The sequence below is a fragment of the Strongylocentrotus purpuratus genome, unplaced genomic scaffold, assembly GCF_000002235.5.
Source record: "Strongylocentrotus purpuratus isolate Spur 01 unplaced genomic scaffold, Spur_5.0 spur5_scaffold_14, whole genome shotgun sequence".
Lineage (NCBI taxonomy): Eukaryota > Metazoa > Echinodermata > Echinoidea > Camarodonta > Strongylocentrotidae > Strongylocentrotus > Strongylocentrotus purpuratus.
The window spans coordinates 28,843,659-28,856,926 of record NW_022145599.1 but is presented as its reverse complement, the minus strand read 5'-3'; the positions used below and the strand labels follow the sequence as shown (position 1 = coordinate 28,856,926).

The 13,268-nt window shown below is 37.7% G+C and overlaps 1 protein-coding gene across 1 annotated transcript in view; it reads left to right on the top strand.

Annotated features, from left to right (window-relative positions):
- The window catches only part of LOC100889891 (zinc finger ZZ-type and EF-hand domain-containing protein 1), a 78,187-nt gene that overhangs the window by 46,079 nt on the left and 18,840 nt on the right, over window positions 1-13,268 (top strand). The window contains 14 exon segments of the mRNA XM_030984635.1: window positions 1,054-1,195; window positions 1,924-1,975; window positions 3,115-3,228; window positions 3,823-3,866; window positions 4,447-4,566; window positions 5,172-5,261; window positions 6,149-6,258; window positions 6,868-6,947; window positions 7,886-7,967; window positions 9,369-9,600; window positions 9,603-9,774; window positions 10,435-10,606; window positions 11,433-11,564; window positions 12,202-12,319. Coding sequence (XP_030840495.1) covers window positions 1,054-1,195; window positions 1,924-1,975; window positions 3,115-3,228; window positions 3,823-3,866; window positions 4,447-4,566; window positions 5,172-5,261; window positions 6,149-6,258; window positions 6,868-6,947; window positions 7,886-7,967; window positions 9,369-9,600; window positions 9,603-9,774; window positions 10,435-10,606; window positions 11,433-11,564; window positions 12,202-12,319 — 1,660 coding nt within the window.

The window sequence follows — 13,268 nt, the reverse complement described above, 5'->3', positions numbered from 1 at the left end:
ATCTTGATAATCAGACAGGTGATCGGCTTGTAAAAGTCATGGGGTTCCTGACTGACCTAAAGGTTTATAATTATCATTGCAGCATGAGCTAAATCAAGGATTTTTTTAAAGGATCTAAGATAAAGTTACCGGATCCTTTTAAAACTACTTACCGGTAGACCATCTTAGTTATTTTCAGAATAGAAAGGTTGTTGGCAACCTAATGCAGCAATTCAGTTTTAGCCCTGAGGCCCCTGAGCGCATCATCTAGCCTATAGACCAAGCTTTGTCAAATAGAAGTACATAGAGTATGGCTGTACATTATGAAAGATATACTTAGAAAGGGTTGTCACCCGCCGCCCCCCCCCCCCTCTCCCTCCCTTCTGCTAAAAAGTTGGGTCAAGTTTACCTCATCCAGCTCATGGATCAAACTTTATCAATAGAAAGAAGTATGGCTGGGCATCACCATAACAAGAAAACTGACCAAACTCTGCTCCGCCAAAACAATCAGGCGCCATCTTATAAACAGTTGTGATTAATCACATCTTATTTTGTGATTGATATCAATCGCAACTATGTACATGCCAGATAGGGGACTACAAACTTGGGATTGATTTATAGTGGACTTGTGATTGATTTGGATCAATTGCAACTCTTTGTAAGACAGGACCCTTGATGTAAAGCAAAAAAGCATTGATAGTCTAAGAGTACTTGGTTCATTTCAATGCAAATTTGTAGATCTTAAAGGCATTGCTTAAAAATGTTAAACCTGAGATGCATGGCCCTACATGTACATTGTATGTGTTATCAGTGTCTTTGATATGGAGTAATATTGAAGCCCTAAAAAAATAGCACTTCTAAATGATCAAAGTGCCTCAAAAAGGTAACAATCTTTGAGTGACAGGTTTTACCATACCGGTACTCCGTTTTTTCCCCAATAGACTAGTGTTTTAAAAACCATTAGGAAAACGAAAAATGAAATTTCAATCTGATGTCAAATAATCTTATATGGAACAAGTTATTTTATCATGAATATTGTGTTTATTGATTGCTTTGGTATTTATTATCTTGCAGGCAAGGCACATGTTTGTAGCTCGTTTCTGTGACCGTCTAGACATCCAAGTGGCCTGTGATGGGTGCGAGATGCAGCTGCTTGGTCAGAGATACCGATGTCTCGTCTGTGAAGACTTTGACTTCTGCTACAACTGCTGTCAAGGTGAAGATTTTGTTTGAAATGGATTTTGGGAATAATTCACTTATCAGTGTTTCGATCAGTTTTCTCCATCTTATCTCACTGGATTGTTAATTAGTAAAAAATTAATTTGATTGTGCTCACTGGCTCTAAACTAATAAGATTGCAGGGATTTCTGAACCCAATTTATAAAACCTACTGGCTTCATATAAAACTCAGAACACCCTGGCTTCAATACATGTACCTCAAGCTATATACATATTTTGCTAAATGATAGTAGATGGATGAACAACTGTAAAAGTAACTTGAAATGTTGAGCCAATTATTGCAAGTAATCATAATCTAAAACAGAGAGGAAATTATTATATTGCAATTGTCAAAATGAGATCCATGAACTGAAAAAAGTATACATACCCGGTAGGATGCAAAAGCTAATGTGCTTAGATTAGCAAGTGTGTGCTTGTAAAAATGACGCCTGGCTGGAATGCTCCCCAGGGAGTGGAGAATGTGCATACATTGTGTGCGGGTAAGCCTTGAATCCGATGACCGGGGTAATAGTATATATATATCTGTAAGGCGCTTCGATAGGGCCCTCCTGAAAAAGCGCCATATAAGAAATAGTTATTATTATTATTATTATGCAGGTTCGTCTGTTATGAGACAGATTAGGACATTGGTCAAATTATATTGAATGGAATTATTTCATTAGAAATATATCATTAAAGCATGATGTACTTGTTTTGCTGTTACAGGAGGTGCCAAACCAGATGAGCACACCGACGATCATCCATTGGTCCATCTCATGTAAGTTTGTCATTTCAGAAAATTAAAAGAATTGACATCAATATGTGACTCGTGTGAAAATTCAAGCAGTCCCATGCTGAAATATTCATTTGAATTTAATTCATTTCCACAAAACATAAAATAAAAGTGTAAAAAATGATACAATGAAATGAAAGGAGGAGGGGGGGGGGGGAGTAACAAAAGTATGAATACTTCTCTAGGTTATCCCCTATGTGTATCTGAAATTCACATGTATACACGTGTGTACATATATAAGTTTCCCTTTTGTTTTGCTTATTCATTTATTTTTCACAATTGGGATGGAACACTTTGATCCGCGTGACTGTTGTTTATCATAGGGGTCCTCTCACATAAAACAAAGAAGATATATATATATATATATAAAGTACCAATGGGAATGATTAAATGTATCATTTTAAAAATTCATTTACATCTACAGCAGTACCATATCTGGGAAATCAAGTTTGTTCGTTCGTTCGTGTCTCCTTAGATCAAGATTAATGTACCGTTCCTAAATTAAATTAAATTAAACTAAGTTCTTCCATCGCCTGATGGCTGCGATGGTCGTCTCATTTACAAGGGCAAGGTCCAGGGCCAGGTCTTTATCTGTGATCTCTCAAGTAGACGGAGCATTTGATTTATAAATAGAGCTATGAATTATTAAATACTGCTCAACTTTGTAATTTGAATTTGCAGGTATAAATGTGATGGATTCATGTACGGTACTTGTATAGCAGTATGATATCTGGGGATTCAAGTGATCTCCCAAGTACACGGAGCATTTGATTTATAAATAGAACTATGAATTATTAAATACTGCTCAACTTTGTAATTTGAATTTGCAGGTATAAATGTGATGGATTCATGTACGGTACTTGTATAGCAGTACGATATCTGGGGATTCAAGTGATCTCCCAAGTAGACAGAGCATTTGATTCATGAATAGAGCTATGAATTATTAAATACTGCTCAAATTTGCCATTTGAATTTGCAGGTATAAATGTGATGGATTCATGTGCAGTACTTGTATAGCAGTACAATATCTGGGGATTCAATTGATCTCCCAACTACACAGAGCATTTGATTTATAAATAGAGCTATGAATTAACATGACTCAACTTTGTGATTTGAATTTTCAGGTATAAATGTGATGGATGCCACGGGCTGATCGTTGGTACTCGCTATCACTGCAATGTATGCGAGGACTTTGATCTCTGCCATGGATGCCAGCACACGGGACACTACCCCTCAAGGTAAGTCCTCCAAAAGTACTATACATATACTAGGGAGCTTTGCTTACAAACAGTCTTTTAAAGCCCCACTGTACTACTTGTAACTACTTGCGCCCTCTATATAGCAAACAATGCCTAATCGGTGACCATTGGTCCCCTATGATCCTCTTTTTGTTATGTTAATCGAGAGCTGATTTGATAAAATAAACACCTGTCAGTGACCATGGAGGGAGGTCTGATCCCTCCTTGCCAAACTAGTGCGGTGGGGCTTTAAAAATATCTAGGTCAAATTTGATTTGTTTGCAACGATCATGAACAAAGAGTATAAGTAAGTTGATAATTATATGTTTCATTTTTATTTTTGATTTCTCCTTTTACATCTTTCTTCCTATTAAAGCGCATAGAGATACTATGGCAGTGATGTGCACTATAAAAAAGCACTGTATTATTATTACTATTATTAGTTCAGACTGGAGTTATGTTTATCAGTGGTATGGTATAGAGGTGTCTATTCACCATGTGTTTCAGGATTGCAGTAGAGGGAAGGGGAAAGGGTCAAATTATATAAAATCAACAATTCACTAATTGTTTTTTTGTGTGTATATTTCTTTGCAGTCACAATGAGTTTCATGATTCAACTGAAATAATGATGAGAGTGTGTAAGTATTCAATATAAATCTCATGGGCTATCACTTAAAAAATAGTAAATTTTCATTATGAAGTTTTATGATAAATTTTCATGTGCAGTCATTTGTAAACAAGTTTGATAGTTTTCAATCGTCAGTAAATATAAGGAAGTAGTATTTCATAGTCTTCTTCACATTCTTTACCCTGAAAAACCTTCCAAATGGTGTTTATGTTTGAGTTTTAGCTAATGGAATTCTATTTTCCAGATAACTTGATATCTAACCCTAATGTTGCTCAGTTTCTTTATACAGTGTACAATTTAGTACATCATTTCATAATGATTGATAAGAAGACTTTTACCACATGCATACATATACGCCTTCTTTAAAAAAATTGCTATAATTGAGATTAACCTACATTTGCCACTCTCTACCCAGATGTCAAATGGGAACCAGTAGTAAGGAATTCCTTGAATGCTGTGAGCGCAGAAATCGGCAGCCTAGCAAATCCCGGTAATATTCAGAGCGCCTTAAGCACGTTGCATGATGGATATGTGTGCTATATAAATATCCGGTATTATTATTATTATTATTATTATTATATCATTTGCAGTGTATACAGGGAGCCAGTACTCGGCTCAGCTCAACAACTACACTCATCTCCACTCCTGGCTGCAGTTCACCTTCCTCACTCTGTCCCTAGCTCAGGCTATCTATGACCAACAATCACAAGGTAAGACTTGATATTAGTCATGTGTGCTGGTTTATATGGTGTGTTTCAAGCAATTTTTTGAAGCTAGCATCACAAACATGAATCACAAATCAAAATGCTGTTAAAAAACACAGTTACTGCGGGAGAGCGTTCAAGTGATTTTTTTCATCAACGCTGATTCTCACTCATTTCAAGCCCAGCCACCGCTCATCTTACTGCGCAGTTAAACCCAGGAAGTAAAGGTCAATTTCGCCGCGTGCTTTCTGAATTTCTTAACGGTCAACTGCCGGCCAACCAAGAAGCAGGCCATGATAATGACGTTTTAGAATCATGATTGAGAACCCCTTGCGTTCAAGCGATTTTAATTGGTTTCCTGATTATTTATTTTTTTCCCAATTTTTTTTTTCTTCTTGATTTTTCCTCAATTTTCTGACTCAAAAGGGGGGAATGTTGTTAGATGCCATTTTTTTCTTCTTCCTGAATCCTTTTTTTTTTTTTTCTCAAGGGGGGGGGGGGGGGGGGATGGTTGAGGAAAAAAAAAATGATAATATTTTATCCAGTTTTAATACAATAAGTGCTTGATTTTCAGCGATATTTTGAAAGTAAAACTATCCTTTTTTTTTCAGGAACGTTGACTTCATCCCAGGAGGAAGTGGGCAAAGAGCTTCTGAAGAGCTGTGTGGAGTTAGCCATGGAGGGACTAGAGGTCATATGCTGTAAGTCACTCATGTCAATCTACCATTTTGTATTTTAGGATCGTGGAATCCAGCAATGATTGCAAACAATTAAGGTGAAACGTGCATATGCGTTGTGTTAGTGACTTTAATAGTCTTTCAGTGAGGAAAAGAAATTATAGCACATTACTTTAATAGCTTGTAAAATCTTGCGATTCTAATAATGGCCAAGTAATATATAGTGCTCTTATACATCAAGTAGCAATGCTCAATGCACTTAGACATTATTATCCTTGTTAAGCTGAGCTGCCAAAGTAACTAGGGCTCGGGCAAGTGTATAAGGTACATGTACCCATTTACACCAGGGTGGGAAGGACGTTAGTGCCAGGCTGGGATTTGAAACCTGTACCTTGCGATCTACAGACTGATGAATTATCCACCAGACCACAACACCTTCGCCTTACAACTTCTCAAAGCTTTTCTGTAAAGTCTGATGTTTGTTGAGGAAATTTCTGTAAAAGCTGTATTAACCAGGTTTATTTTCCATTGAAGGAATTACATATCTTGAGTGAAATTTCCGGGTAACTTTTAGGGGATCTCTATACGCCATAAGGAAGGCTTTTAAAAATAATAATAACAATAATAATTGGATTTATATAGCGCCTCTCCAAAGGATACAAGGCGCTGTCTCTTTATAGACCATCAACAATTTAAGAGGAGTTGTACAGGTAAATTTTCAATTGTTTTTTGAAGAAATCTAGTGAAGGACTGTTTCTTAAGAACGAGGTGAGTTTGTTCCAGAGCAAGGGGTTAAGGACTGAAAGGATTTGAAACCAGTTTGTTTTACAGGATTTGGGATTTTAAAGCAGGTCTTCTTGAAAGAAGAGTAATTTAAAGACTGCTGATGATTGATTTTATTTTATTTGCAGCTTCTGATGAGGAAGGTGATGGCACCATGAGCATCCATGAGAGGGTCTTTGCCGAGCAGTCGCAGGAGAGGATGCTGGGATTGCTGGCTGCTATGTTACCCGCAGAGAAGGCGAGTCTAAAAACGAATGGAACTTCAATTCAATGTGTCCATTTTGTCATTCGGGCTGTGGCCAATTTTTAGTGATTTTCTTTTAAAAAAGGAATTCTGATTTACATGCTATAAAAGGTGGACTTGATGTGTTTTGAATGTTACAGTAAGTGATAAACTTAAATATATTTCATTTTTTAATTTGATTTTGGAGGTATTTCTTATTTATTAATTTATTTATTTATCATTATTATATTATTTTAGATATTTTTTTTGTGGGGGGGGGGGGGGGGGTAAATTGAATGCCAATTGCATTTTGCCTGTAAATACATGCATACATTTTTGCATGTAGATGTATGATTTGGAAAGATATCATTACAAGATAGTGGAAAATTTCATCGGTGTCTCTCTAATGGACTTGTATGCCTCAAGAGCTGTTTTGTTGCTTTAAAAAAAATTCAAGTTTGATTATGGATTTGCCATGTGAACTGTGACTGATTGTTATATACTGGTAGTGAGTTTCATACATGCTGTAGAATGTTTTATTACTGTGAAGGAGAGGAGCAGAATGCTGTCATCTTCTGAGACAATATTAACAAATTTGGACTTTCTCTCTTCGATCACTACCAGGGTTCAGACAAGTCATTTTCAACAGCCATGGCTCTCCTCAGTGTAGACAGGTTCCTTCCTCTTCTCTTCACTGTAGCACAGTAAGTACATGAACAAAGGCGCGTATGCAGGGGGGGGGGGGGTTGAGGGTTGAACCCCCCCTCAAATTGACTTTACCCCCCCCCCCCCCCTGAACGAAATATCGGTCGGCCAAATTTTCCGTACCCCCCCCCCCCCAAAAAAAAAAATATATATATATCCTCCCCCCTCCCCCCTCCCCCCCCCTTATTCAGCGGCTGGCTGAGTCGTTGCGAAACTTTTGGTGCGATTTTTAAATTTTAAACCCCCACTTCGAAAAAATCCTGCGTACGCCCCTGCATGAACATTTCCCAATACAGTTACAAGGCATTGCAGGACATCCATTTTTCTAGTAATACCCCGTTCACACCAACAACCTCCGATGGTCAAGCATCGGTCAGTTCGGAGTCGATGTGAAGTTGGTTTGGCATTGTGACTGAGGAAACTGGGTTTGAATGTCAAGGTTAAAGTTAGGGGTGTAGGCATCAGTCTCTTACTAACTCAGTCACACCACCAAATCAGACTTTAGACAAACAAAGAAATTGCATTACTTTCAATTGACAAGAATCGGTCAGTTTGGAGAACTGAGGTACTTGTATAAAGAACACCTTTTGGTGATAAGACAGTTTACGAATAGCCAGCGAGCCCATTTGGTTTATTTGAATAAACATGGCAGTCTGAAAATATTCACATCAGCAGTAAAATGACAGAATTGCTGAAAGTGATGTTGACGAGTTATCTTATACATAAAAAGGTTTAATTTCAAAGAGCGTTACAATAATTGCACTATTGGGTATACATGTATCATCAACTAATATCGGGAAGAATATATTTCTCATTTAATCCATTTGTAGTTTATTTGAAGAAGAAAAAAGGCCAGTCATAGTCAATTTGTAAGGTCAGCATTCATGTGCTTTAGCTATGATCTGTGATGATTTTACTAATTTTGTATTTATTTCAGGAAGGGAAGTGGTCACTATGTTCCCACACAGCATCTTGCTATGGGCCTCTTGGGACAGCTGCTACCAAGCATCATGCCAGAGGTATGAATCACGTTTCATCTTCTTTCATCAACTCTAATATTGATAATTGATTAAATTATGAAAACGTATTTTTTTATTGACATTTTCAAATTGTGGTGAAGAGATAAAGAGATAGTGACAGAGATTGGGGTAGAGATGAAGGAGACAGAGAAAGGGGCACACAAAAACAGAAAAAGAGAGTAAGAGTGAAAGTGAGAGAGAGAGAGAGAGACCAATAGAGTAAGAGGGAAAGTGAGAGACAACAATAGTAAAAATTCTTAAGATTGAAATGAAGCAGCAAATGTAGCAAGAATCATGATAATTCACATTTTTATGCCTCCGTTACGAAGTAGCCGGAGGCATTATGTTTTCGGGTTGTCCGTCCGTACGTACGTACGTCTGTACGTACGTCTGTACGTACGTCTGTATGTACGTCTGTACGTACGTACGTCCCGTTCTTGTGATCGCGTTATCTGAAGAACCGATCGATGGATTCCTGCCAAACTTTGGTCATGTATGTATCTTGCAGAGCCGATGAACTGATTAGATTTTGGGGTCACGAGGTCAAAGGTCAAAGGTCACAGGGCTCATTAGGTATGCAAAAACAGCTCGTGATCGCGTTATCTGAAGAACCGATTGATGGATTCCTGCCAAACTTTGGTCATGTATGTATCTTGCAGAGCCAATGAGCTGATTATATTTTGGGTCATGAGGTTAAAGGTCAAAGGTCACAGGGCTCATTATGTATGCATAAACAGCTTGTGATCGCGTTATCTCAAGAACCGATTGATGGATTGCTGCCAAACTTAGGTCATGTATGTTACTTGCAGAGCCGATGAACTGATTAGATTCAGTGGTCATGAGGTCAAAGGTCAAAGGCCACAGCACACATTATGTATGCAATAACAGGTTGTGATCGCGTTATCTCAAGAACCGATTGATGGATTCCTGCCAAAATTAGGTCATGTATGTTACTTGCAGAGCAAATGAACTGAGTAGATTCTTGGTTCATAAGGTCAAAGGTCAAAGATCATGGGCTCATTATGTATGCAAAAATAGCTTGTGAACGCATTCTCATTAGAACTGACAGATGGATTACTATTTAACTCAGGACATCTTGCAGAGCCAAAGAACTGAGTAGATTTTAGGGTCATGAGGTCAAAGATCAAAGGGTCATATATGTATATGAGAAATTGCTTGTAATCACGATATTCTGAGAACCTGTCAATGGATTACAATTGAACTGGAATCCGAAAAATTTCTTCTGTTTTGGTTTGTAAAATTGCTCTATGACGGAGGCATCATTTTCGACTGCGCGCAGTCGAATTCCATCTAGTCTTTTCATAATAAAGAAGTAAAAAGTATTGTAATTACAGTGGCATTGAAGTATTTAAGAATGATTATATGCCTTTCCCACCACAGGTATCAGATATGGCTTTGGAGTCAGTCACCCCACTGTCAACACCAGAACCCCCTGATTCCTGGGAGGAGAGAGCAGACGGCTCCCCAAGGAAGCCCAGTCCTCCGATGACAAGAAAGAGGAGGAGGAGGACGACAAGGAAAATATCAGTACTAAAGATGAAAAGGAGAAGGAGAATGTTAACACCAAAGAGAGTGGGAAGAAGGAGGGAAGGAATGATGATGGAGGGAAGGTAGAGGAGGTGGAGGAGAAGAGTTTTGGAGAGAAAGGGAAGAGGGCAGGTAGCCAGGAGGTGCAGAAGAGTAAGAAGATCAAACTGACGAGGGACGATTCCATCGCAAGCTCCGACATGGACGGCACTAGGACCATCAAGTTCCTCTTCTCATTCGGTGCTTCATGCTTGGAGAAGTAAGTACAAAATTGATATTTCTGTGAAGATCATACTCTAAACCTCTCCATTCTATGAACTATTTTGTAATACAGTCAAACCTGCTCTAATGACCACCTGTATAGATTTGCTACTTGTTTATGCAAACTATCACTATACAGTTTACTTTGAAAGATGTATTCAGTGGCCCAGTAAATAAAGACCACCTGTCAATAAAGATCACTTTTCTTGTCTTCATCAATTTTTATTTGTGTGCAGGTTTCACCACATATCACTCTATCTTGGACTAGAAATAAAATCCAGACAAATGTGCATTGCAGAAATGATATTCAAGAAGAATTTCTCACTGTAGTATGTGCATTGTTGCCTCGTCTTATATATTTTAAATATTTCATTAGAGAGACTCTTTATATTACAACTTCTATCAATTCTATTTTGAATATTGAAAATATAGTAAAATGGATTATTTACATGTGATAATCACCAATGACAGCTTTTTTTTGTCTGTAGAACATACATATATTAAAGATGAGCTTGTATTCTTCATTATGTTATTGGTCATATAACCTTCAATCTTTGAAATCAATTCAGTTTACAATACATGCACATGCAATGAGCATATTGTTTGACATCCCTTAAGTTTTATTTTTGTTTTATGTATCCATTTAATTCTGTTGCAGGAGTCGACTTGAGTGGGCTGCGTTATTACCCACAATGCTTCAGAAGCTTTGCCGTAACCTGGGTTGGAAGGCCAGCATCACTCGTCAAATCAGCCATAGCATAGAGAGACTACCTGAAGACTCCTCGCTTCGATCAGTCTTTGCTCTGTTTGTTGTGGCTGGTTTCCCTGAAGTAAGCGATCATTTTTCTATTGCTGGTGGTTTTCTTTTCCTCAGCCATTTAAACATTACCTTCTCTATGAATGCTTAATATAGTGCTCCAAGGAATTGAACCTGTCAACTCATGAGCCCATTTCAATTTAAAAATGGGTAAAATAAACAAAGCTAAGTGACTCGGTAACATTGAAGGTTGATGAAAAAATTATGAATTTTTGTATGAAATGTGACTTATTATATTCCTTCTACTGTACTAACTGTCTAAACATGCACAAAATCCTGAAAAAATTCTCTACCAAAAAGATATTATGTTTTTTTTGGCAGGCGCCACTGTGCGACACCCTGTAATAGTAAATTCTCCCAACCATTTTTGAATTTTTCCAACCATTTTTCCATGAAAATAAGACAGGCTTTACAAAATTTCTCAACGCTTAAACATGTCTGGAATGGTTTATAGAGTGAATTCATTGAGTTGTGATGATTTACAAGTACCTAAAATGTGATTAAATTGTAATAATATAGTTGGGAGAATTAAGGAATCGATCAGTTCAGTTTTTCCCAATTTTGATCATTAATAATGGTCTGTTTTCACTCAAATTTTCAGATTATCTTTAATTGTACAACTAGCATTAAAGTCACTACCTTAGCACCATTTTCTCTCATCTGAACAATGTTACCAAGTCCCTTTAATGGAGCTTTGAGCTCTTACATGTAGCTGAGCTCTTGCCCTTTTCAGGGCTCTTATTCATTTGAAATAGAACATGGTGCAATCCTGAAGTTTCGTCACCATGAAAACACTGAAACTCCACTCACAAAACTTTTGACTTGTTTTTCCTTCATAGGTTCTTGGACATGGCAGCACAGCGAGCTATCTTGATGGGAACCGTGAGCTGACTGACGTCCTTATCCTCAAGCATTTCTTTGAGAAGGGCAGGGTCTGTGTGGTAGATGTCAAGACACGCAAGATGAAGCATGTAAGTAATAAGGCACATAATCCAAATTTGTCGTCTTAAATACCGGTACACATAATGTCACTAGATCATCAGCTTCTAATGATTAATAGGAGTTGCTGAACAAATTTTTAATTGAAAAATATATATTGCTTTATATATGTGGTTGTGTGTCATGAGCTGGCCCTTCCTCCAAAAAACAAGGTTGTGCTGTTACACAGAACAGGTTATGATAAAAATAATAAGATAACAAAAATATATACTTCGATTTTTGTCATTTGTCATTGAAAAAAGGCTTTGTGAAACAGGCCCCAGATTGAACTATTCAGACCCCCTATGCATGAGCCCTATGTAAAATTTCAAAAATTGCGGGGTCCAGACTTTTATTTGGGGCGTCCATGTGTCCTGGATGCCTGTTAGTGTCGAGCCCTGATATAGTCTAAATAATCCTAATAATATGCATGTTACAAATATAGTTTTGTGCAGTGAAGTAGCATTCACTTATTTCATCATTCCCCTGTCTTTATATAAATTCTACTCTTTCACCTCGTAAGCCTAATTGTTTAAGAATACCATCAAATATTATGTGGTTCCATCCCCTCTTTTTTGTTATTTTAAATAAATATTGACAATGATTTCTTCTACTTTGACTCATTTACAGGTGCCAGAGTACCAGTTGCAGCTGAGTGGGTCAGGGGGTCAAGTCCTGGATGGGGAGCGGTTCCTAGCCTTCACAGACATCGCTAGGATCATCATGCTCCAGCTCAAAGACGGTACATGTAGGTCCTTGGCCTCTCGGGTAGCTTGGCAAAACAGATTTGGCATGAAATGGACCGTCCATAAAACTTCTTTACTGTTAAAGTGACTCGGTAACATTGTCTCAGATTCTGAAACAAAATCCTGGATTTAGCTCATGCTGCTAATTATATGATAACTATAAACCTTTAGGTCAGTCAGGAATTCGATGACTTTTACAAGCCGATCGCCTGTCTGATTATCAAGATACTTATGATTGGAAATCAAAATCAAATTGTCTGTTTTCCTAATGGTTTTAATAACACTACAGTCTATTGGGGAAAATGAGTATGGTAAAACCGGTCACTCAAAGACCTTTACTTTTTTGAGGTACTTCATGATCATTTTGAAGTGCAATTTTTTTAGAGCTTCAATATTACACCATATCACAGACACTGGTAACACGTAGGGCCATGCATCTCAGATTTTACATTGTTAAAAGATGCCTTTAAGAATCATTAATTTTGTGGCATAGATGTACATATAGTACCATATCATACCTGCCAACCACCCCGATTTAGGCGGAGTTCCTCCGCTTTTTACATACCAACTCCGAATTCCGATTGCATGCCTCAAAACTCCGATTTTTTTATTTTTTATTTTTTTTTTTATTTTTATTTTTTTTATTTTTTATTTTTTTTAGTGTAATGCACTTGGAGAGTATATAACTATTATGTTTGTATTTTGAAATGTAAAGCGCCTTGAGCATGTTCATGTAAAGGTGCTCAATAAATACCAATATGTATGTATGTATGTATAAGACTAAAGCATAACACAGCACTGATAACCAGATCACGTCAACATCCGCGCTCGCGCTCATAGAAGATGTACACAGCGCAGCCCGAACGTGATCGTTAGTTCCGCAGTCACCCCCTGTGTACCCCCCCCCCCCAATCTACGGGCTACTACCCCAATCCTTCGGTGGTTCGCGAC